Here is a 26,058-nt window from a genome sequence, read left to right on the forward strand (position 1 = left end):
GCCTGGCGGGGCGGCCGGCGGGTGCCTGGCGGGATGTTCCGCAAGGCGCGGAGGGTGAATGTGCGGAAGCGGAACGACTCGGAGGAGGAGGATGAGGAGCGCGATGAGGAGCCGCCTCAGGAGCCGGCGGCCGGGGCGGCGGGGGAAGGGCCCAGCGAGGCCTCCGTGCCGCTGGCGTCAGGCGCTGGGCTCCTGCCGCTGCCCGCCGGCTGCGTGCCCCTCGCCCTGCCCGGCAGCCCCGCGGCCTTCGCCTGCGCCGCGAGCTACGGAGCGGCTCTCGGCCTGGGGCTGGGCTTGATGGGAGGCGACCGAGCAGGCCTGGGGGCTCTGCCGGCGCCCGCTGTGCTGCGGCCCGCGCCACCGCCGCAGCCCCAGCCCCAGCAGGGCAATGGGCTGCCGGTGGCCGGGCGCCCCAAGGAGAAGAAGCGGTCGCGGGAGAACAAAGAGGTGCCGAGGGCCAGCCTGCTCAGCTTCCAGGACGAGGAGGAGGGTGAGGCGGCTGGTTGCCCGGCTTTTGGGTCGCTTCTTGCGGGAGTGGAAGGGACCCGGCGCTGCTCGGCCTGCACTGGGCCTCCTCCGGGCCTCCAAGAGAGCCGGGATCCGTTTTTATTTTTTAGGGCAGTCCCCGGTGTGGCCTGGGGTGATGCGGGATCACATAAGAGGGGGCGGGCCCTGAGGGCACGGTGAGGGGGGCCAGGGATGCCCGGGCCCGGTGGGGCCGCGCCTTCCCCGGCCCGACACGGCTTCTGCGGGGCCGGCAGGCTCCCCGAGGGTTTGGCTGCGGTGTAGGGCTCCAAATTGCCTCTGCTTCTGTGCTGCTGGTGCATCCCTTGTGCTGCGTTCACTGCACCTGCGTGGCCCGCAGGTTTGTGCGGGAGTAAGTGCAGCCAGTAGTCTCCCCCTGGAGCCAGCAGTGTTAGCTGAGGAGCATCTGTCCCGTGGCTTTGTGTCGAGGTTGTTTTAATCTCATGTGGCTGGTGTTCGTGGGTCATCTCGGACTCATTGCCTGTTGTCCGAACAGTTCGTACAGTTTTGAGTCGTCTTAGAAGGAATTCTCTTGAAATCACTGAAACTTGGTTTCTAAGACTCATGATTTCAAATCTTGATGGAAGTACTGAAGGTGTTGAATTAGACTTTCACTATAGAATGTGAAAGAATGCTAAAATGTTTGTTAATGGCATTTGTGAAGTTCCAGGTACAAAATTTAGAGATTTAGTAAATAAGTACGCTTGACAGATCTGATGTAACGTTATCCAATTTCTCTTTTAAAGAAACAGAAGAAGTTTTCAAAGTGAAGAAATCAAGTTACAGCAAAAAGATTGTAAAACAGTTGAAGAAAGAATACAAAGAAGATCTTGAAAAATCAAAAGTTAGAACAGAGGCCAATTCTCCAACAGATGGTAATTGCAAAACTAATAATAATGGTAACTTATGTAGTGGAAAAGATAAAGTACTGTAATTTAATGTATTGTTTTCAGAATGAATTGTTAGTCTTCTAGAGAATTTCACATTTAGAGCTGAAGTAAAGCATGCGTGAAATGTGTTACTTGAGTCTTAGGAATGCTAATCTGCGTTGGTAGAGAGTACTTTGATTCTCATGTAGAAATTAACATAGAAGGATGGAACTTCTCAGCTCTGTTAGATGGTTGTTAGTAGACATTAGTATTCTGAATTGCAGCTGTGTTTATGACAGATGAATTGCTTATTGAATTAGGGAGGAATTCCATTCGTTTGAAAACATACCTGGTGCTTGTCTGACAAGATGTGTCCTTGTAATGCATTTTCTTCGAAAAGGAAGATTTTTGGGGTGAGCAGAGTGGTGGTCTTTGTTATTAAGTTAATTGTTAAACAGCTGCCTGTTTCAGGACTTGGACCTTCCAGTAGACTTGATTAGAATGATAGACTCAAAGTGTTGGAGCAAAAGGATCTGTTAACAATGTACAGTCCTTGAGAGCTTGAAACAGAGCCTGGGACTTCAATTTCATTGTACTATGGGTTTTTGGGAAGCTCATGGGTAAAGTGTAGTGCTTCCTTTTCCACTTAAGTTTTTACATAGATACTGTAATACTCCAAGCATGAGCTTGGAGGCTTACGATCTAGAGAAGCATATGGAGGTTGAACATGGTTCCATGCAGGAAATACCCTTTTTAAATTTAATTAAATTATTTTTGAAGGTTTTTTCTGCATTTAGATAACCCACATATTCTTTCTTATTAAAATCCTTAAATTGCCTACGCAGTGGTGTGAGGCATGAGCAAAACCAGAAGTTATAATTTCTGTGGCTAGTGTTCAGGTCATCTGTTGGATGGGACAGGACTGAGAGAGTAGGCTGGATTCTCTAAACAAGAGCTTGAGTCTGAAACCTCAAATGTGTGCAGCTTGGTTTGGATAGCTGGGTTTAGCATGCATATTTTTATGCATTATTTATACTTGCTGCCTGTATCTGTATGTTACCCACCTAAGGTAGGGTGTAGCCCAAGAGCAAATTAAAGGGATCTTTTGAAATCAGTCAGTTCTTGTGGAAAGACTTGATGTAACACAGGCAGTGCTTTCTCATTGAAACAGACTTTGACAAGGTTGAATTCCCCCACTTTCTTAATACTTGACAATATGGAGAATGTTTAGTGGTTGGTGGGGCTTGCCTTGTCGCATTTTATTTTGAGAGGATGTCAGTGATTTAATCACAATTAAGAAAGCATGTTTTTTTAGATCTCAAACAATAAAATTATCATTTAACATTTTCATTTAATTTTCACTTTTGGTTTTTATATCTTTAAAAAAATACTTTTGAGTGATCTTTATGAATGGAGAAAAACATGGACTTTGCTCTCTTATCAGTTGAAGCACCACCAGAAAAGATAGGACAAAATAAGGATATAGGCCAAGAAGATGGGACTGCAAACAGTGAGCATGGTGAAGAAGAAATGGAAGTTGAAAGTGAGAAGGAAGAAGAAAAACCAAAAGCTGGTGGTGCTTTTTCAAGTGCTCTGTCATCACTGAATGTTCTCCGCCCAGGTTGGTTTTAGTAATATGTCTGATAAGTTACCAAGTGATTTAGCCAGTGTTTATAGCAGACTAACGTGTGAGAGATTAGGAAATAGTTTCCAACAATTTGGCATCTGAGAGTTCAAGCAACTGCTATTTTCTAAAGGTGTTCAGTTTTACAAGTCTTGTGGGAGAAAATGTTTTGCTATGGAATGCTTCATCCTGATGTCAGAAGCAGGAATTTGTCTTTCAGGTAGATGACAAAGTGCAAGAAATTCTAGATTTGGAATAGGTGACTTCATATGAGATATAACTGCTTTCAGTGAAAATTTCTTCTTTAATTAGAATGTTTCAATGATGGGTCTGCAAGGTATCTGAAATTTTTTCCTATCCTGTTTTGTATACTGAGGTTCTAGTCAGGCCCTGAGGCCAAAGAAATCCTCTGAGAAAATATTTTTGAAACTAGTTTGCTGATTATGGTAATTTGCTCCCCAAATACCAGCTGGGTGTCCCGGGCCCACACATTGATTTAAATGACGTATGTAAGTTGCATTTTGTGCTGTAGATTTTAGAGTTTTCTGATTAGGTCTGATGCTTTTCATGTTTCCCCTTGATTGTACAATTTTCTTTGTATTAACTGTGTCTGATTTGGTGTCCTCTTAATCTCTGGTCGATGACTGTCTGTTGAAACGGTTGATGCTTTTTATTCCCCCAAATAAGAAGAGCTGGGAGCAATATTGGGATAGGAAATTACACAGTCATGCACCTCATTTTCTTTCTCCCTTTGCAATAGTCAGCTCCCCTAAAGGGCTTCCTCTTTGGGAGTATTTCACATAGGAGCGTTAGGCTTCTGTCTTATGACATGAGCTGCCGGAAGCAGAGCCAGACTTTCTGTGATGATCCTAACTTTGAGGGTTTCTGGTCAGAAAGTTGACATGTTTAGCATCTCAGATACTTTCAGGTGTTTTCTATGAGTATGGATTTGCTTCCATACATGTTTTTTTTTTCTGTGTGCAGAGCTGATTTGATACCGTGACAGAGATGAGCAGTAAGAAATTGTAACAGGTGTTCTGTTGCAGAGGTTGTTTAACTGTGCCCACATCTGTCTCTAGGAGAAATTCCAGATGCTGCTTTTATTCACGCCGCTAGGAAAAAGCGCCAAATGGCTCGTGAGCTTGGAGACTTTACCCCCATTGACAGTGAACCAGGTAAAGGCCGCCTTGTTCGAGAAGATGAAAATGATGCCAGTGATGATGAAGATGATGACGAGAAGAGGAGGATAGTTTTTACAGTGAAGGAAAAATCCCAAAGGCAAAAGATTGCTGAGGAAATAGGTAAACCCTTTTTTGGAAGGTCAGCTGATAAATGTTCACACTGTTTTCACTGTGAGTGCTCCCATTCAGCATTTTTAAACAACATGTTTTTCAAACAATCTGGAGTTGCCTAACATTTCTGAGGAAAAGTACTACATAATGGAATATGCTTGTAAAATTTTGAGCACAAAACTCCGTTCCTGTGCACATTGCTGATTGTGATAGAGACTTACACTAAGGATCGAGTCTTGTTTTTCCTGTACTCTGTTTTTAGGAAGTATATAATTGTGAAAAGAAAAACATTTGATACAGAATTCTTGCTGGCTAGTAGGTAAAATAACCTTTTGGAAAAGGAGTTAGACATTAGAGGATTTTACCATCAGGGAAAATTGTAAATATTCCCACTGGATCTTTCAAGTGGAACCCCTGTGCTAATAATTCACAGGCCACTGTCCTTAATTCCTCATGAAGAGGAAAGGAAGATGCTCTGAGATGTTCTCACTGAGGCATGGTTTCAGGCTTTTGAATCTTGGCCCTTGCAATTATGAATGCATTATCTTCTTTTTCTTACTTGTATGAAGGTATTGAGGGAAGCGATGATGAAGCACTAGTGGCAGGGGAGCAAGATGAAGAACTCAGTAGATGGGAGCAAGAGCAGATACGAAAAGGAATCAACATACCCCAGGCATGTGTATGATTGTGCACCCTTTTTTGATTTGTTTCTGCAAGTATTGGCTAAATCCTTTGCAAACTTGAGTAGTTTACAGATGGCAGACTCATTTGAGAAATCAAGTCTGTAAATTCTGATGCTCTTTAAAAAGAAATAGTATAAGTATTTAGAATCATACTTAGTATCATTACTAAGAATTTGTCCATTTACCTTCTTGAGGGCATTTGTTTCTTCTATCTTAGATATTGGATGTTTAAATCCCCTTGATAATTACATTTTGTAACTGTATCTGCTTACGTTTCACTTTGATTTTAAATGTGTAAAGAAGTAAGTTTCCCCTTTCTTTAAAGGCTAATATAGTACAATTGCATTTCTTCTGCCCCTAGGTTCAGCCAAGTCAGCCTGCAGAAGTGAATAATGTATACTACCAGAACACTTACCAGACACTGTCTTATGGTTCATCATATGGCATTCCATACACCTATGCTGCGTATGGATCATCGGAAACCAAGTCTCAAAAAACAGATAATACAGTTCCTTTCAAAACTCCCAGTAATGAGATGACTCCTGTTACTATTGATTTGGTAAAGAAACAGCTTAAAGACAGGTAGGACAGACCATCTTTTTAGACTTAAAGACCTGTCCCCTAGGTTTCTGTTCCTCAGGTGTCTTTTAGTCCTGGTGAGCAAACACAGAGTTTCATCGCTGGAAACTGACTGGTACATCCATTAAAAAAAAAAAAAAAGGCAAACAAAAAAGCTCAAAGTGAAGATGACATTGACACTTTGTTCGAAAATCTCCTTGGATTGCTTCTGTGGAAGTGAAACCTTAAATATGAGGCCATTGATCTTGTTGAAGAGAGGTCTGAGTTCCATCTTCTGGACACTGCACAGTCTTAGAGTGAAGAAATGAAAGGCCAGTGAGGTGTTTAGCTTATCAAGCTGCATTCCTTTAAACTGTGAATCAGAGGTTTCCCCTTCAATAGATAAAGAATTTAATTTTTAGTGTATACAGGGATTTTTTGGCTTAAACACTATAATCTGCTTGTCAGGTACGCAGAAGGTATGGAATGAACAACACAATTGCAATGAGAAATCATATGTAATGAACAGCTTGCACTTTACATGTCTTCGAAATTGGTTTGTATGCCCCTTGTAGTGTTGCAGCCTTTGACAGTAAATCAAGTTAGTGGAGGAAAAAGAATGCTTTGTATAAGCTGTAGTCCCTGTCCATCCCCAACCTGTTCTGCCAGCTTTTCATTAGGGACAGCCTTGCACTACTCTGTGTGCTATCAGCTCCTGTAGAAGTTTGTAGGAGTGGCCAGTGCTGTGCACTACAGCAGTCTAACAAATGAGTGTGGATCATTAGCCTGGCTGTTCATGAAGAGAGGGGAGAAGGTGGCAAATAAAAGGTCAAGAATTTCTTTGCAAAATTTCCCGTATATAGGCTCAGTACTTGCACTGTACTGTCTGTTTGATGTCTCAATGGTCTGAAATAGACAGACTTTTGGATGTAAATTTACTATTTATCCATTGCCCTTCAGGTTGGACTCTATGAAAGAAATGCACAAAGCTAATCGGCAGCAATATGAGAAACATCAGCAAAGCCAAGAGGACTCTACCAAGGCAATTGAAAGATTAGAAGGGTCTTCTGGGGGTATTGGTGAACGGTATAAGTTTTTGCAAGAAATGCGAGGGTATGTCCAAGACTTGCTTGAGTGTTTCAGTGAAAAGGTAAGGATGCAAAAACATTCATCTCTTTAAAAAAAAAAAAAAAAAGGTCTCTTATTACATGCCAAACAGCACATCTCCCTCTGTTTTTGAAAAAAGTCCTTTGAGAGCATATTCTTCAAAAGGTTTGGTTATTTGAGGATTGAAAAGAACTTTCTATCACGCTAAGCTCGTTACCAGAAATCCCTCCTCCCAGCTCCCTGACTTTAGATTGCCTAAAAACTTGCAGATTTTATGCTTCAGGATTTTTGTAGATACTCTGGCTTTTCAGCTTTACTCAGTACTCCTTTTTACTTGTGTTGGACATCAGGTTAGCAAAAATAAGGGCTGAATTTACTGAATTTACATTACTACTTTCTGGAGTGCTTGATGTACACAATAACAGAGGCTTGTATTTTCTGTGTTACTACAAACTTCCTCCTGCCAGATGTTTGTTGGTATTGCTCTGGAGTCTGAAGGAGAGAAGTTTTAAGACTAGCATAGCTGTTCAAAGACACCACACTTTAAAATATATTTCTTTCATGTAGTGTGACACTTTAATGCAACTCTAAGTCAAAAACTTAGTCTTTTTTCTTATGTTATGCACTGTGCTTTGATTACTTACTTTGTTGTAAATATAATAGAAACTCTTGAATATATAGATACATATTTATATATACACACACGTATTAAGCACACACAGAAGCTGTAGAATTCAGTTAGCAGTATATTGGCTATAATAATGGAGAAGCATTTTGGGTGCTGATGGGTTAGATATTAATTGTCCTCTCTTAGTGGAACTGGGAGAGTCTGGTCTTCGTCCTGTAAAAGTGAAGAGTAAGAGGAAACCCAGGAAGTGTGGGACAGCTAATTCACCTAGCTGATTGATTAGTATAACTAATCAGCATAATTACTATAATTAGTTGCAATTGATTGTTCACTTAAGAAGCCATATTCCTGAGTCTGTACTAGCATTAGCTGTTGAAGATCAATAAAGGTACTTTTGTAAGCAGCGCTGGCAGTGCTGGTTACCCAGATGGCTGATTTCCTATTAAAGATAAGTTTTTACATTTTTACTCTGAGATAGATTTGTATTTCAGAAGTCAAGTTAAATATCTGTGTATCTACTAAGTGTTTTCTTCTAAAGACCTTTTGTTAAATTACTTTTGTGATGACTATAAACCATGTCTGGAGGTTCTCCTTGATAGCATAAGCTGTCTTGTTCAAATATTTTTAAGATGTGACTTGTGTATACTCAGGCTTCTTAGAGGCATTCATAGAGTTTTGCTGGTTTCAGGTAGAGGCTGCTGCTGTACTTGTATGTAAAGTGAGTTGCAAAAGCAGCAGGTTGTGTGGTCAGTCTAACACAGGAGCATTTAATTTATTTTGATATTGTTTGCTAGATAATGTGGTTTGGAATTCAGTGCTTTCAGCATGACAAAAGTACCAGCAAATTCAGAACCAGTAGCCCACAGGACTCTGAAAAGTTTTCTAAAAAGGAGGTGTCGGAAGGGAACAAAGTCAAGTAATAACATCAGTATCAGTTTGTACTTAAATGAAATGCAGTAGGACAGTAAATAGTTCTAAACTTCTGAGTGTAGAGATAAATTTCCTTCAGCTTTTTTGTAGAACCTGTGGCCCTGACTGCTTCTATTTAAAGTGTTGTTATTATTATTTACAATAATGTATGTAATTATTATAATATACATGAGAGTATGTATATGTGTACTAATAATAATACTGTATGTGTATATACATATATATGTACATACATATACGAAAACATATATTTAAATATGATATTTTGAAGAGATTCTGAATGTTAGGATTACTTTGCCCAGTCTCAAGGCTCAGCAGAGTATGAGAAGACAGCTATTACACAGATTTTAGAAACAAGCGCTAGAAAGGTCAAATCCTGTGTAATCTCTTTTTTCCTCCATAAATAAGAGAAACAGTAGGTGGAAGATGGTTGCATGACTTCCTTCATAAGTAATTACTGTAAAAAATAAGCTTTCTGAGAAGGCTGGCAAGTCACAATGGCATTTTTACATTTTGAATGTAGGAATGTACAGTGGATACAGAAAGATTGAATTGTTCTGGGTGTACCTTTGATAAGCAGATGAACTGTTACTTTACCTGCAAAAAATGAATTACGAAAACACGCTCTATGTATCTGAATTATCCTTGTGATCTAGATGTTTAGGGACCTTTCTGCTTTTCCTCTTCCACTGTTTACAAGGGAAGTGAATAAAAAATCCTTTTGAAAATTTAGGCTACTCAAAACAGAGAATGAGGGCTGTAACTTTATAGTAGTCAGTGAAATTGTCAGCCACTCATTAACCACAGTATTGATTAGAGAAGAATAAAGGCTTCTAAGTCTCTTGTATTCTGAATGGGAAATATTGTGAGTGGATTCATATATTCGAATATATCACTAGATTTCTTTTTTAATCCTGAGAAAATTACAGAAAGAACCTGAGAAAATTACAGAAGAATGGATGCATTGAAAAATTTTCATTTAACTTTTCAATCTTAGAATTTCTCCTACATGCTTAAGAGAATAAGCTATATTTCCTATGGTAAACTGCAGTAAGGCTAGTATCTTTTAACTATTATTTCTGTTTTCAAAACTGTCTTAAATTCCAGATATGAACTTCCATCTCTTGGAAGATTTTTCCCTCCTTGTGTTTCTCTCTACTCTTTTCTCCAAAAGAAAGGTGTGCGTATTGTTGGTGCAGAGCTGCTTTCATTTTAATCCCTGGAGCCCTGTTTATCCCACAGAGCTAAAACCTTTTTCTTCTCTGATGTGTATGTCAGTCTCAGTGAGCTGAAATGGCCCTGTAGCTATGAGCTCAGAATTTTACATTTTACTGAAGGAGGTTCTTTAATAGTTGCTGAGTCACATTCTAAAATACTTCAGGAAAAAATATTTGATTTTATCTTTTGTTTTGAAAAAAACATAATCTTGGATGGTAGGTAGCAATGAAATATAAAAGGCTGGAAGACTGTGGAGTAAGCAAACGTCTCAGAGGTAAGGAGGACATGGCTTAAATGTTCATACCAAAAGGACATTTTTTTCAAAGGAAATGAGAAAAAAAAAAAGAGCAATAAACCTGCTACTTAATGTCAGGAAATTCCTGGCTGCATAATATCATCTATTTTTGTTAGAGATGCTACCAAAATAGTTCATTAAAGAAAAAAAAAGTGACAGGTCTGACATGGCCTACCTGATTAATTCAAGGTTATACTCAATGCATAACTTGCAGAAATTGTACTATTTTAATTTTAGTGATAAGCTAGAGGAGTATTTGACCGATTTGAATTATCTGTTGGCATAACACCCTTATGCAGAATTTTATTTCATTTCAGTAATAATCTTTCAGCATGTGCTATTAAGAGTGAGAGGACACAAAACAATAGCTGCTGGCTTCAGTAGGTTGGATTGATGGGTGTTTTTTTCACTGTGTACAGTCAGATTATTTTCTCACTGAAGTGTAAAATTCTTGTTTAGAGATAGAGAGGAAACAATTGACACCTGAGAATTGCAGACCTTGACGTAACACACTTGGTAGGGAAAGCAAGAATACTGGAGAGAATATTTCACACTCTAAATAGGATGTCTGGCTGTGTAGACTCATTCATTGCTTTCAGAATGCTTTTGTTCTGATTGAAAGCTGCCAATATTAAATGTATACACTTTCCACACTGAGCTATTTCCTGGTGCAAATGCTACAGAGGAGTGCAAAGCAGGACTTGGTGCTGCTGGGAGCACAGTGGCAGCGTTCTGCTCCGGCATAGACTGGGACCCCAGAAGCTGAGCAGCTCAGGATCCGGGTATTACGTGGTGTGTTGTATTTTTACAGGTGCCTCTGATTAACGAACTTGAGTCTGCAATGCACCAGCTGTACAAACAGCGAGCTTCCCGCCTTGTCCAAAGACGACAAGATGATATTAAAGATGAATCTTCGGAGTTTTCAAGCCATTCAAGTCAGTCCATCTTGAAGGTTTTTATTATTCATTAAACAACCTTGTTTACTTAGTATGACTTAATTGAAATGTAAATGTTTAATGTATGACTGTCTTATTAAAGTTTATTCTTACTCTTGAGATGAGTAGAAGAAAGTTTAGATGAAAGTTCTCTAATCTGTTTTGTTTTAAACTCAAAACCACTGTAACGCTGACTTCATCTCTCCTTTCTGTTTCTCTTAACTATATTTTCTCCTTCCTAGCACTAAAAATGTGTGCATGGTGACTGTGAGAGTAGTGGTAGTATGTGATTCCCCATCTTCTTATATCAGGACTTTTAAAAAATTTATTTTAACCTTCCTGAATCTATAAATTTCATTTAACATGTACAGTTAACTGTATAAAGCCACGAAGCACTGGGCAAGACTTCTATCTAATGTTCTGTTTTGTAGCCAGTATAAGTATTTGATTTCAGATGCTTAACTGGTAAATTAAAGAACTGGAAGACTAATCAGACTAATACAGTGCCCCTGCATCAAATACAGCTTAAGAATAGCCTGTTAAAATGCCTGCTTCCTGTGAGTTTGTGGATGGGGGATTCTCACTAAGGAAGTCTCTTATGGTGATTACTCTTCAGTATGTAAAACTATACAAAAGCGTAAATGTTAATTTGGATGGAAATACAATGTCTCTTGGAGGAGGTTTTATTCAGCATATTAAATCAATGGATGAAATATCCTATTAATAGGAGTCCTCTTTATGCCTCAGAGAGCTTCCCAGTTTTAAAAATGGCATTCTGTCCTGTTGCTGATGTGAAATTCTATGATCAATGCCTGTCCTGCCACAGTTGTCAGGGATGAAATCCTGTTAATACCATTAGCTAGAACTCACTGAAGATGATGAAATGTTAGGGTGTCAGAGTTGGTCATTCCTTTATAGAGTGGTTAGCATACATATTCTTTTTAGGACTATTATGTGGAGTTCCAGGCATCAGGTGGCCTTGCAGTTCTATCATGAAAATGCTGTTTTGAGAACTAGAAACCTATTTCCTAAAAGAAGCTTAGAATGGATTTTTTACACTGATGTTTAATAATAGGATGGGAATGGTTCTCATTGCTGAGGTTGTGTTTTACCGAGAGATCTTATTTAGTATCTGGAAGTTTAGACAAGGCTCTTAGTAGTTCAGGTATTGAATTGGAATATTGACATAAATTGGCATTAATACTTTAAATGATGAATTTGTAAATAGATTTTGTCAGAACATGTAAATTTATTCCTGAAGTTTGGATAGGCTGTTGTTTAAATGTTAATGTTCATACTTTAATGGGTGGACTTGACCAGTGGCTAGCATTCAGTTTACTGTTTAAAATTCACCTGGAAAGGAGGAACTGGAAACATTCCTGCCTGCTATCTGCTGTTCTAGCTGTGTTGTTTTCTATAGCCAGGAACACAGATAAGCAGAGCTTGAAAAAAGGAAGGAAGATGGTTTATCTTTCTATAGATTTTGAGGTGTTTTAAACATTAGGGATATCTGAAGCATATGAACTTAGAAACAACATGACTAGAACTCTGAAATAATGTATATTCTTGCCCCAGTCACTCTTGTCTGCTTCTTTTTTTTGCTACTTTTCTTCTTAAAAATTATGTGGTGAATGTGTTTATGTAAGGAGCTCTTTTTTCATGGACATTTCATTTAAGCTATTTCTGTTAAAACTCTTGACTTCTGTGTAGTTCAGCACTGTTGTGAGAGAGATAAGAGTGAAGTACGCTGAAAACTATTTGACATTTAAGTGGAAAATTTTCCAAAGTCCACTCTTTCTGTTTTAACCTCTACATGTCGTGAATTCAGGCTTCTGGGGGGGCATTGTGGGGTTTTTTCTTTTTTGATACTTCGACTTTCTATTTCAAATTACACTTAGTTTAAAAGTGGGTAAAAGGCTCTTATGAAACTGCCTACAGCACATTTATAGAATCATAAATAAGCATTTTAATTTTCATTGATGTAATTTTACAGATAAGGCACTGATGGCTCCAAATCTTGATTCTTTTGGGCGAGACAGAGTGATCTATCAAGAACAAGTCAAGCGTCGGACTGCAGAAAGAGAGGCTAGAAGGTATAGAATGAGATTTCTTTTCTCCTTTAGGAGTCTTTGTCTGCTTGCAAGATACATAGATACATGACTGTCCTGTGTGACTTAGTAATGTGAGTGGCAATGTTTGCTTCTTTCCTGAAAAGGGAAGAAAACACTTCAGCTGCTATGCTGGGCAGGGGTATTATATATCCCAGCTTATCGTGCAAGTGTACAAAACATTCCATGATACTGATTTAAAATCCCTAAAAGAAAGCACAGTAAATACATTCCATATCTATATGGTCTTTGCTGGTTTTGTTTCTTTTCATTGTTTGAGGCAGCCATGTAGTGGAATGCTTGAGGTCATGGCACAGTAGAAGTGCTTTTCAGCTTGATTTCCCTAGAACTAAAAGGACAAGCCTGAGTGGGCTTAGGTGGGGAAAACAGCTGGTTTCTCTTGCTTTATTGGAGCTGGTTTGTACTGCTGCTCCTTTGCAGAGCTCGCCGCAGACAAGCGAGAGAGCAGACTGGGAAGATGGCAGATCACCTGGAAGGCCTTTCCAGTGATGACGAGGAGACTTCAACAGATATCACAAACTTCAACCTGGAGCGAGGTTAGAAAAGCTACCCAAGCTTTATCACAGAATCACAGCATGGTCTGGGTTGGAAGGGACCTTAAATCCCACCCAGTTCCACTTCCCTGCCATGGGCAGGAACATCTTTCACTAGACCAGGCTGCTCCAAGCCCCATCCAAGCTGGCCTTGGAACACTTTCAGACATGGGGCAGTCGTAGCTGCTCTGGGCAACCTGCTTGGGCCTCACCACCCTCACAGGGGAAGAATTTCTTCCCAGTATCCTTTTTAACCCTGCCCTCTGTCAGTGGGAAGCCATTCCCCCTTGTCCTGTCACTCCAAGCCCTTGTAAACAGTCCCTCTCCATCCTGCAGACTCCCTTCAGTACTCTTAAGGCCACAGTTAAGTTACCCTGAAGCCTCTTCTCCAGGCTGAACAATCCCAATTCTCTTACATAACAACATATTTGACAGGATCCAAACACAGCCCTGTTTATATACTTCACCATGTTTTGGAAGGAGTTTAGGAATTTTTGATTCCTGGATCATCAATGTGACCAGAATAGTCTCTATCACCAGCCTGCTGTGTGTCTTGCAGCTGACTGAATAACCCATCCTTAGTGAGGTTCTTTTTATCTAATTCTTAATGCTTTTGCTGGCAGGCAGTAAGCTTTTGGACTGTCAGTAAGTCTTCCAATTTGTAAGATAGTTTATCATTCTTGAAATACGTGTTTGTCTTACTTGGGAAATTTTGAAAAACTTAGTGCTTTAGAAGTCTTTTTTGATTCATGGCAAGTATTTAGTGGAGTTTTGATTAAGTTTCTAGAAATGCAATGACAAAAGTTTTGTACAGTCTTGTTGCAGCCTGGCAAAGTTTGCAAATGACAGAAAAAATGTTGAATGCAAACATTGCAGAAAGATCTTGTGGTACAATTAGCATTTGCTCTGATCAAAAGAGAATCAGGTTAGAAGAAGGGAGGAGGAGGAGACCAGCAAGGAACATGGAATTGCTTGTGTTGCATTTGAGGAAGGATTGAATGGTTTTGGTCTCTCCAAGTAGAACAATATCAACTTTTCACAGTATGATAGCTAGGGACCATCAAATTAAGTGATAGGATAGGTTTAAAATAAAGAGGTCATTTCCTACAGAGAAGGTAATAAATGGCAAAGTCATTGATGTAGGTGGTTGTGGAGACCCGAGGTATGAACATACTAGAAAAGCAATTAGGTGAACTGTCTGGCTGTTAGGTGCTTTGGAAGTGCAGACAGTTTCCACACCTTTAATTGCTGGCTAATTTACTGCAATTTATGATTGCACTGATTTTCTTCCTACAGGGAGGGGTCTTGGATAAACAGAACAATGTTCAGGGTTGTTAGATGCTGTAATTAACTTTGTTAAATTATCTAGATTCAATGGGGCTGAATTGCACTTGGTAACTTGGCAATTTATGTGTGCAAAAGCATTTTGTAGAAATTTCTTCAGTTTCTGAATAGGCTTTGTAAAGCTTTTTTACTATTGTTTGTAGTTCTCATGTTAGTCCAGAAACAGCAGTGGAATAGAGGAGTGCACTTTGGACCTAATAACTTTATATGTAGTTTTTTTTCTTAATCCCAGTTTGAAAAGTGTGATTATATGACATAATCTCCTGTTCCCTCAGCCCTGCCTCTGCCTGCTGTGTGTACTAGTTGTGTTCATTGTGTAAGGGTTACTACCATGACCAAACATTTACAACTGTGGCTGCAGCAAATACGACTGATTAAAATGAAACTAACCCTGAGAAGGAGAAAAGATAAAGGGAAAATAATATATAGAGGAAAAAAAAAAGAAAAAAAAAAAAAAAGGTGCTAGAGGATTGTAGTCACTACCCAGTGCTAAGGGGCATGTTCTGGGCAGCATTTTAGCATGGTGCCTGCCAGGACCCACCCTGTCTGAACTGCCAGTTCAGTTGGCTTATCTGAGATGCCCTCCTATATTTGCACTTGGATTAGCAAAGATGTAGAAGAATCTGCGTTGGAAGGGGCCTGGAGATCAGCTGTTTGAAGCCCCCATGCAAAGCAAGGCCAGCTTTGAAGTTAGATCCACTCTGAATACAGCCCAGTATGTCACCAATCCTAATTACATCTGGTAACTTAAAATCCTTCCATGAAATGTTAAAAGTGAGACCTGTGATAAATGAGTCTATGGGAGAGTACTTGTGCTCCTGTTTTTATAGCTTAGTGTGTTTGAGACAGGAGTAACTGAGCTTCTAAAGGTGGTGGGGTTTTTTTGGTTTTGTTTATGGGAGTTAGCTTATGCCAGTGATCATCAAAGAGTGTCTTGAAAGAGGCATTACAGGGAGTAGGTGATTAACTTTTTGTTCCTTTTCTCCCCTGCTAGATCGTATATTGAAAGAATCCAGCAAAGTTTTCGAAGATGTTTTGGAAAGTTTTTACTCCATTGATTGCATCAAGTCACAGTTTGAAGCTTGGCGCTCCAAGTACTTTGCTTCTTATAAGGATGCTTATATTGGCCTCTGTTTACCAAAGCTGTTTAACCCTTTAATCAGGCTTCAGCTGCTTACCTGGACTCCTTTGGAGGTAAGCTTTTCTGCAAGCGGCTTCTGTGTTAACTGCTACATGCTGGTTCTTTCACACTTGAGCAAAGTAAATAGCACCTTTGATGTGTGCTTCTCCTAAAGGGATGTTCCAGGGATGAAGTTTCCAATGGGCACCTGTCTTGGGGCAAAGTTTTTCTGGGGAGTGCCTGGACTAGTTGATCCACTATATTCCCAGCAAACCAGAGTTAACTTTGGCACATTGTCACATCCTTCTCAGGAAGTGGTGTAGACCAGAAAATCTGCAGCTGCCCATGGTGGTGGGTTGGAGCTAGGTGATCCTTAAGGTCCTTTCCAACCCAAACCATTGTATGGTTCTGTGAAAATACATTTAGTCTTTAAAATACTTCAGAGAAAATTGTGACTCTAGATAATGCTGTTTCATCAGAAGTTTGTTCATAAGAAGTTTGTTCTTACGTGGAACTGCAACCTGTGTCTCTAGGTTATGTATGTCTCTCACCTACACCTCCATACCATGTAGAATTCTGGCTGGCAATTTCCAAGTCTTTCTCATAGTACTCATTGCCCAGGTATTGTGTAGGGAACATGGGAAAAGCAGGACAGCACTGTGGCAGCCCAGTATCCCTGGCACACATTTGTTGTCCAGCTGGATACCAATGCTTTCATGAGATGCCACCAGGACAAACAGTTCAGGCAGCTTTTGACTCCCTCTCTGTTCTTCCTTTTTTCAGAAGTGCTTTTTTTTCCCTTACCTACAAAGAGAATATCTGCAGAAGGGGTTTTTCTGTTTTCACCTCTTCTTCAAGTGCAGAGGAGGAGGAGGCATGATTTCTCTTCAGAGAAAGTTCAGAGTATTAAAATAATTTTATTAATTTGATGTTTGACTTCATTAATCAAACAAGGGGAAATCTAAGAAAGACGCCTTCGTTAAATTTAAAACATTTTTTGTGCATTCTCATTTCCCCCATGCGATTTCTCTGAGTTTTCAGGTTGACAGAACAAAGCTCATGTTAGTTGGAGACATGGTACAGAATTGTAAAGTCTAACTGTATTCACTACTTTCTGTTAGTATTCTGGTAAGCATTTTGTTGAGGTAGAAAAATTACAAGGTGCTCATAGAAAGGGGTTTTAAATCCAGAAGGCATAATTTTAAAATGCAGCACAATTGAGCTATACTTCAACTTATACTCTAATCTGTAGGCTTTTGTTTGGTTTAGGTGTAAGTAGAAAATAACATTTGTGGGGCAAAAACTGTTAAAAAATCAGTCTTGCTTCAGCCATTTTCCTTTTCATTTCATCTAGTGGCTATGCTGGTAGGATGAATTGGTTCATTTGGCAGAGTGTTTTACAGCTGTTTTTGTGAGTGTATCATACTTGCATGCATAATACTTTTTCTATGTGTTAACTTCAAACCTTTGTTTAGGACTCTAACCCCAATTCTTTTTTTATTAGGGCAAGTGTCGAGATTTTGAAACAATGTTGTGGTTTGAGTCATTGCTGTTTTATGGCTGTGAAGAGCAGGAGCAGGTGAAAGATGATGCTGATATTTCACTGTTGCCTACCATTGTAGAGAGAGTTGTTCTTCCTAAATTAACAGGTACAGGCTTAAAAAATGGGAGGGAGGGAGTTATGGAGTCTGATGCTTCTTTGTGCTTTCAGATTTTACTGTTTTGTAAATAATTGCATGGATTTGAGTATACCATACTCAAATAATTATTTGTATAATACTCAGATTATTTAATTGTATAATACTTACTGTATTTGAGTATTTGTAAAGTGGAGTAATTCTTTAATCTCTTACAGTAATTTCTGAAAATATCTGGGATCCCTTTTCTACCACACAGACATCTAGAATGGTAGCAATTGTACAGAAACTAATAGATGGATATCCCTCAGTGGTGAATGCAGAAAACAAAAATACACAAGTAAGTTGGATTTTTTTGTTAAAGGTGTTGCATAAGTTAAGGAAGTTGAATACATTTTTAATACCTTATGTTGGGAAGTACAGCAAGAAGAAGAATTTTAAAATTATTTGGTGCTCTACAGCCTGATTATGGGGAGTAAAGTATGGTGATAAATTAAAAGAAGAAACTCAGTGATGCCTTCCCAAAATAGATACTAGAGATAAAAAGATAACACCAGATGTAGTAAGACTTGCTGGTCCCCAGTTTTGCTTTAAGGGTTGGCTACAAATACTTGGGCTTTTCTTTTTTAGATCTTTACAGCCTTTTCAAATGTATTGCCTGGAAATTGGGTTGTTTTACTTGCCTTCTGTGAATGAAGGAAGTGGTAATAAGAGTTCAAGTTTTAGTTGAAAGTGTCAAATTTCTGCTCTGCTAATTATTACAGACTTCTTTAAGACTATTTATTTGTGTGCTCAAATATGTATGTTTACTGTTATGGTCACAAGTGTTCTTTGTTGCTTTAAAAATCAGCTTCTAAGTGTTTGACTACTAAGCAGTGCACTGGACATTTAAAACAAAATTACTTGTTTCAGATGCTTTTAAAGGCCTTGTTGCTAAGAATGAGGAGAACACTAGATGATGATGTATTCATGCCCTTGTATCCAAAAAAGTAAGTTTACTTTCAGCTATGGTGTTAGACCTTTCTTAGCAAGTCACTGTTCTGTCCATAGTTAAGAGGGGTTTTTCCCAGTGTGGTGCAGTGCCTGGGTACAGGAGATCTTTTGCTATCCTTCTGGGAGCATTTAGCAGAGACAAGGAGGATGAAAGAGAATATTTATGGAAATTACCTATGTCTTGGAAGGAAAAAGCCAGCAAATTCAAGACAGAGGTGTGGTCTTGGTTGCTCATTAAAGAAATGTCTTACTTTCCAGCATCTTAGAAAACAAGAACTCTGGTCCATATTTGTTTTTCCAACGTCAGTTTTGGTCCTCTGTTAAGGTAAGTCAGTAAATATGTCTGGTAAATCTTTGATCTGAGACAGTGTAGCCATAAAATCCTCCTCAAATTTGTGGAAAACAGTAGATGGAAACTGCTTCAACTTCACTTGCAAAAACTCCAACTCTGGATTCTTAGTCTTTGATAATGCACTGTGCCCTCTTCAAGGTGTGTCCAGTCACTAGTGGTGTCCCCAGGGCTCACTTTTGGGTCCAGTCCTGTTTTATGTCCTTATTGATGATCTGCATGAGGGGATCAAGTGCACCCTCGGTGAATTTTTGGATGGCACCAAGTTGGGCAGGAGTGTTGATCTGCTGGAGGGCAGGGAGGCTCTGCAGAGGGACCTGGATTGGTGAGGCCAGTGGGATGAGGCTCAGGAAGGCAAAGTGCTGGATCCCTACACTTTGTCCACAGTAACCCCAGAACTGGGGGCTGAGTGCCTGGAAAGCCACTGGGCAGGAAAGGCCCTGGGGGTGCAGGTCAGCAGCAGCTGAAGGTGAGCCAGCTGTGCCCAGGTGAGCAAGAAGATCAAGGGCACCTGGCCTGTGCCAGCAGTGGTGTGTCCCGAAGGACCACAGCAGGGATTGTCCCTCTGTCCTGGGCACTGCTGTGGCCACACCTCAAATGCTGTGTCCAGCTCTGGGCCTCTCAGTTCAGGGAGGACATTGAGGGGCTGGAGCATGTCCAGAGATGGGAACAGAGCTGGGAAGGGTCTAGAGGAGAAGTCCTGTGAGGAGCAGCTGAGTTGGGGTTGTTCAGCCTGGAAAAGAGGAGGTGGGGAAGGGGGGAGACAGGACAGGGGCACCTTCTCTCTGCCTGACAGAGGAGTGTGGTCAGGGGAGTCTGGCTCTGCTCCCAGGCAGCCAGCACCAGGATGAGAGGAATTATCCTTAAGCTCTGCCAGGAGAGCTTCAGGATGGACATGGGGAAGAATTCTTTCACAGAAAGGATAATTAGCCATGGGGATGGACTGCCTGGCAAGGTGGTGGAGTCACATCCCTGGAGGGGTTTTTGAAGATGGACATGGCACTCCATATTCTGGTCAAGTTGACAAGGTGGTGTTTGGTCTAAGAGTGGACTTGATGTCAGAGGTCTTTTCCAACCTAATTGGTTTTGTAGTTGAAGAGGTTGTCAAGTGGAAGCACCATCATTTCAACTTGAATGTTATGGGGTCACTTAGCTTACTCACCCCAGGTTTTTTATATCCTTGTGCTTGTCAGAATAAAATACACTACTTTTGGGGAATGTGGGAGCTCAGAGCTGTGGCTGTCATAGTTTATTTCCAATAAAAGACTGTGAAGAAAATTAATCCCCAGCTAAACAGAAAAGTAGAGACTGATGTTGATTGAACAGCTGCTCTCCATGACCACACAAACAGAACTCTTCTCTGAAATTTTGTGTTCAAATGGCAGCAGCAAGGGAGACTGTATTCTGAATAGGTTTGCCAAACATTTAAAATGTTTGATATGTTTGATCAACTCCCTGGTTTCAGTACATATTGGAATAATTATTTTCCCTGTGTTGTATTTTTAGTTATTGGGAAACTTTCTCCAGTGGTATGGAATCCTCTCAAACAAAACTCTACAGGAGCTGTCCATAGATGGGTTGCTAAATAGATACATTCTTATGGCTTTTCAAAACTCAGAGTATGGAGAGGACAGCATTAAGAAAGCTCAAAGTGTAAGTAAAATCAAGCATTGCTTAAAGTAATGGATTTAAACTGAAAGGAAAATATAGTTAAACTTGACATTGCCTATGAATCTTGGCTTTGATACCTCAAAAGCTGTAGTCATTGAAAAATAGGTTTGTTTTTTTTTTTTTTTCTTTGGTGTAGTATACAGAGTAAAGAAAGAACCTTCTCTGGCTCCTGCCTGTAGATGGATTAGGTATACTGTGGGTTTCAGTGCTTTACTGCTTGGATTATGGTGTGGGTTTTTCTGGTAGTTTTCTCATTTTTTCACTCAGCTGGGCCTTATCCCTGCAGTTTTACTAGGCAAACTTTGTTTTATAACAAGTTATACATGTTACATAGCTTTAAAAACTTTGTTACATTGTGTTTAACTTCCTTTTCCCTGTTTTTTGTAGGTAATTGCTTGCTTCCCTAAGCAGTGGTTCACTAATCTAACGGGAGACAAGACTATTTCTCAGCTAGAAAACTTCTGTAGATACCTTGTTCACCTGGCTGATACAATTTACAGAAACAGCATTGGTTGTTCTGATGTAGAGAAGAGAAATGCCAGGTAACTTACTTTGAGTTCTTGTGATTTAATTTATTTTGCCAATGCATACAAACGTGGGTAACTCTCTCCATTCTGCTTCTTTGAATTCACACGTTAGAAATGGATATTTTTAAGGTGTCTGAAAATAGCAACTGCTGGAAATACTGGAACACTGATAATATATTTTGCACTACTGCTTAGTGTCCTGGATTTGTAAGGGGGTTTATAAAAAGCAGGGAGAAGCATTTTTTATATGAGCAGATACTGTCAGGACAAGGAGGAGTGGCTTTAAACCTGCAGGAGGAGATATTTGTGTTACATATTTAGAAGGATTTCTTGGCTGTGAAGGTGGTGAGGCCCTGGCACAGGTTGCCCAGAGAAGCTGTGGTTGTCCCTAGAAATGTTCTGTGCCAGGTTGGATGGGGCTTGGAGCAACCTGGTCTGCTGGAGGGTGTCCCTGTCCATGGCAGGGATCTGGACTGAGATAAGCTTTAAGGTACCTTCCAACCCAAAGCATTCTATGATTTTGCCAAATTTTGTAGCTACCATGTTTGGGCTGTTCCACCTTGTGAGCCTGTTGCTGATGCCTGCATAGTGGCTTCTAAATTCCAACTGTCTTTTGTAAACAGTTCAAAAATTCTGATTATTTACACAACCAACTAGATGAACCTGTTTTGCCTGAGATCCAAGAGTCCATGATCATCAATCCAATGATCAGCCTAATTAAAAGTTTGCATTAGACGCATTACTGCTGGCCAAGCAAGCTGACTTGCTATGGGAGCAGCTACAGCACAGGAATGGACAATTTTCCCATCTTGGTGCAGTCCTGTGTTTCAGTGTAAGAGTTTGGGATTTTAAGTTTTTGAACTCTCTTGTTTTGCTGGTGTGTTTCTAAATTTGAAAGAACTTTCCTCACCAGGTGAAATGATAACTTGGTAAAAAATTTTATTGGAAGAGAAACATCCTATTTTCATAGCAGGTTCTAATTTGATTTCTATCTCCTGTCTTGCTTTTTGCCAGCATTTAACAAATCTGTTGCCATTACCTCATTAAGCCAATATAATAAATCTGCAACAGAAATATGAAATATATGACTCCATAATGTAGTCTTCTGTTGGAAAATTAATCAATGTCATTGATTGTTCTGTTTCTGTATTGACTTCTCCTGCCTCTTTTTTAGGGAGCACATCAAGCAGATCATAAAGCTTCTAGCAAGTATCCGAGCTCTGGATCATGCCGTTACTGTTGCAAATGATCACAACGTAAAAGAGTTCAAGATTCTAATAGAAGGAAAATAGACTTTTCCCACCACTCATTTTGAGCTTTAAAACCATTCCTGACATGTAATTTATGTACATATGTAAAGTTTCTTAAACTGTAAAGTATTGATCTTTGTTTTAATACAAAGTGCATTCTTATATACAGCATCCTTAAAAATAAAAATCATTGACTTCATTGAAAACAAAAATGGAATCCCAAGATTGTCATCTTTCCAGAAACAGGATTTTTCCTCAAGTTTCTCTAAATCTTGTTCACAAAAATACTTTGTGCCCATAAATCCGTGGTCATCTACTCCTGTTGATTGTTCCATGGTTAACTGGAATGTGTATAATAGATTCTGTGTAATACAATGATGCATATATTTATACCACCATGTTGCTTTCACACTGGATATAGAGATGTTGTACTGTTGCAATAAGCTTTTCATTTGCTAAAAAAAACTTATTTTGAAAATAAAATGATCGTATTATTGGTCAAAAGGGCTGGTAAAACATTCAAATATGTGAAAAGTCACGAGTTGAAGAATAGGGGCGCATTGAAGTGGATCCTGACCTTTAAAAAGCAGCTGTGCACTCCAAGTGGAGTAACTAAAAAGTGATTTGCATTCAGAATATGGAACTCTTACCACTGTTCTTCGAAAAGAAGATCTGGATAAATGGTGAGGTATATATTTTTTTAATACAGACAAACACTGAGAATTTGTGATTATTGTGCATGTGTAGAGATGGTGGCACTTCCTAAGCTCAAAACACCTTTCATTTTCTAGGACTAATAGTTTACCTCTGAATTCTGGACTCTTCTTGCTTAAGTTGTGTCATGATTGGAGGGGGAGGCGGTTGGGTTTGGTTTTTTGTTTGCTTTGTTTATTTAATTTTGTTTTGTAATGTCATTCATGGAACCTATTTATTCAGGTTAGAGTGGCTGAAGATATGGAGCAAAATGAAGGTATTTTGAAACCTTTGAAGTATTTATATTGTAAATATTAAAATGTTACACTTCCCACTGTTAGGAAAATTAATCCACAAACACCAGAGGTTTATGTCCAAAAAGGAGACAGAGTAGTCCTGTAACTTTATTCCAATACAGGGAGGGGCCATGGGGCATTTCTCAAATTTTTGAAGGACGCAGCCTCCTTTTTATCCTAATTTCCTGGGCACATTTCCCTTCTCTCTTTCCCCACTGGCTGAGGTACTGGAGAGGTACAGACTTCCCAATACGCTTGATCCTGAAGATTTCTCTCTCATGTATAGCCCTCCCTTTTAATTTTTAATTCTTATGGAATTTAGGGATTTTCCCCATTGTTTCTTTCACCTTTCAATGTCTAATTTCATTTATCAGTAAACCTAAAGTTTATTTGTAAAAGCAAATATCTTTTTCCATTCATCCATCAGTGGAATCCTTCCCATTGTTTCTTTTATCTCCCAGTGCTAGTTATATCTACCAGCAGACCCACAGCTTGTTTGTAAAGACAAATCCATCATTCCTGTCACCACTAAATATCATTTAAGTGTAGTCCTAAAAAACCCAAGGTGTTTCATTTAAATGTAAGTGAAAACCACTTCAAAAATCTGTTGATATACATGAGAACACTAGTGACTTAATCTTGGGGTCCAAGGCAGGTGGAGAGCTGTAGTAGCCTTGGGTTAAGAGCTATTCTCCATGTGTGCCCACCTTTTTTTGTTGGGGAACTGTAGCAATTCATCTGCATACTGAATAATATTTATGCTTATGGCATGTGATATAAATGAGTATATTAAACACATACCATTTGGAACATGGACACTTCCTTGTGACACTGGATAGTTGTTTTTTTTTTTGAACAGTTGGGATTGATGGAGCACACTCAGAAATACCTGCTTTTAAAAATTGCTTCAATAAACTCATCTGTCAAGGAGTTGCTGCAGTACAACTTGGTAAGCTTTGTTGCTTTAGGAAGGGAGTGAAGCAAATGATGTGGGTACTGGTTCTGGTTGACTGTTCCAATATGTCAGAAAAAAATAATCTTTCAAAGCTGGATTTCTCAAATGAACACAACAGGATTAATACTGGAATTCACATACCTACATTAATCATAGTTTAGATATTTTAAATAATATTGCAGTTGTAGTTGTATGATTTAATAGTGACATATTTGATCTTTCTCTGCTAAAAATGTTACTGATTTCAGTATCTTGAAGAGGACCTGAAGGGAACCTGTAAGAGAGCTGGAGAGGGTCGTTGTATACGGGCTGGGAGTGACAGGTAAGTGTCAATTGGAGCTGAGGGAGCGGTCACAGTTCTCTTTATTATTGATACTGTTGCTGTTACTGTTTTTTCTCTCCTCGCTTTTTTTGTAGGAAATTGTTCCTATCTCAACCTATGATCTTCACCTTTTGTGTCCCCAAATCTTCTGCCTTGGGGAGGGGGAGAAGTGAGCAAGTGGCTCATAGTTTAGAGTGGTTTCAGTGGGAGCAGTAAACCTGGAAGTACCATTCCTACACCAAGACAGCCTTACTTGGGTCCCAGTGTGAGGCACAATGAGGGCACAACCCACAACAGAGTAGGTTGGAAACAAATTTGATCTCAGCATTTGCTGTATTAGGTCCAGGGTCACTGGTCACAGTGGTGCTTGGTCTGTTCATGTGGGTATGGTACCTGACCCTGGCTCTGTTTCTGTATGTGCTCCTCGGGGACCTTTTACAGAGCAGGGACAGGGATCAGCATTTCTTTGTTGCTGTACTGTGGGAGGTGAGTTTATACACGATAACACCAAGGGCAATGAGGGTACTCTGGGATGTGTATTCAGTGCTGCTCTCCTGCCCTTTGAAGTCCATTAATAACCATACCTCGTCTGGGGGGGGAACAGGGGAAGGATGATTTTCTCCATTTTCCCCCCCTTTTCCTCCTTCAGGCCCGTTACAACAGCTTTTGAGCATTTTTAATTCCCTTTGGATGGTAAGAAATCCTGTTCCTGTTGGTCTCAGTGCAGTCCTCACTGTGTTCAGAGTCACCTTTGGATGCAGAACAGAGATTTCCAAGAAGGCCATTCAGGGACCTGTCCTGAGGGGGAATAGTCATGAGTGGCATGGAACGTGCGAGAAAATTGGCCAATTGTTTGAGACATTCTCTGCTCTGGTGGTTTGGGAGTTCACCCCTGAACAGCTACAGGACTCTGCTAAAGTGCCAGAATCTTTGCAAGGAGATGCTGCATCAGCTGCAGAGATGAGCAGCTTTCTGCAGTGTGCTGGGCCCTGGCTACTCCTTATTGCACACCGGTGGTCAGTGCAGAGCACCCTCAGGGGAGGAGGAGGAGGAAACAGCAACAGCACCACGGCCACGGCAACTGCAGCTGAGCCAGGGAACAGCCCGTGCTGGGAGCAGCCACCCCTGCAGGGAACAAGGAATCCAAGACAAAACCAGCTCAGTCAGTGAGGGATGGCAGAGCAGGGCCCTCCGAACAGGGGGAGGAGGCAGGGCCAGAGAAAATCACCTGGCCCATGCCCCCAGGTGAGCTGTAAGATGTGTGAGAAGGTTCCAGCTGCCAGTTAGGTGAGCCCCCGGTGACCTGGCTTACTCAGGTGCTGGGATATCTTGGCCCATATGGAAGGGGATGGTAGTGAAGCCAAGCAGCTGGGATCCTTGTCCTGGCATGTGAACATTGACAAGGGCATTGGGAAGAGCACAAAAACTCCCAGGCTCCGCAGGCAACTCCTGCCAAGTGTGAGGGAAAGGCATTGTCCCAAGGATGATCGAGTAGTGCATGGAGGCATGTGGAACCATGGAGCAAGGTACCCAGTATCTTGGAGAGAATTAGGGATGCTGGAGATAATCTATAAG

At 40.2% G+C, this 26,058-nt stretch overlaps 1 protein-coding gene across 1 annotated transcript; it reads left to right on the forward strand.

The window, feature by feature from the left end:
* PAXBP1 (PAX3 and PAX7 binding protein 1) lies at positions 1–22,721 on the forward strand. Its single transcript, XM_066571983.1, has 18 exons — positions 1–490; positions 1,272–1,400; positions 2,839–3,015; positions 4,098–4,319; positions 4,880–4,983; positions 5,355–5,575; positions 6,512–6,701; positions 10,541–10,664; positions 12,658–12,757; positions 13,214–13,329; positions 15,665–15,864; positions 17,295–17,439; positions 17,646–17,767; positions 18,340–18,416; positions 18,679–18,745; positions 20,276–20,422; positions 20,828–20,982; positions 22,142–22,721. The coding sequence occupies exons 1-18, from the start codon at positions 34–36 to the stop codon at positions 22,257–22,259; spliced, it is 2,871 nt and encodes a 956-aa protein (XP_066428080.1). The 5' UTR covers positions 1–33; the 3' UTR covers positions 22,260–22,721.
* The last annotated feature ends 3,337 nt before the right edge of the window (positions 22,722–26,058 follow it).

The sequence above is a fragment of the Molothrus aeneus genome, chromosome 2, assembly GCF_037042795.1.
Source record: "Molothrus aeneus isolate 106 chromosome 2, BPBGC_Maene_1.0, whole genome shotgun sequence".
Classification (NCBI taxonomy): domain Eukaryota; kingdom Metazoa; phylum Chordata; class Aves; order Passeriformes; family Icteridae; genus Molothrus; species Molothrus aeneus.

Excerpts from the sequence above, each read along its gene's own strand:
- PAXBP1 (XM_066571983.1), top strand. The coding sequence starts at position 34 with ATGTTCCGCAAGGCGCGGAGGGTGAATGTGCGGAAGCGGAACGACTCG. Across the intron at positions 6,702-10,540 it reads TTGAGTGTTTCAGTGAAAAG|GTGCCTCTGATTAACGAACT; the intron begins GTAAGGATGCAA and ends GTATTTTTACAG. Across the intron at positions 13,330-15,664 it reads AAACTTCAACCTGGAGCGAG|ATCGTATATTGAAAGAATCC; the intron begins GTTAGAAAAGCT and ends CTCCCCTGCTAG.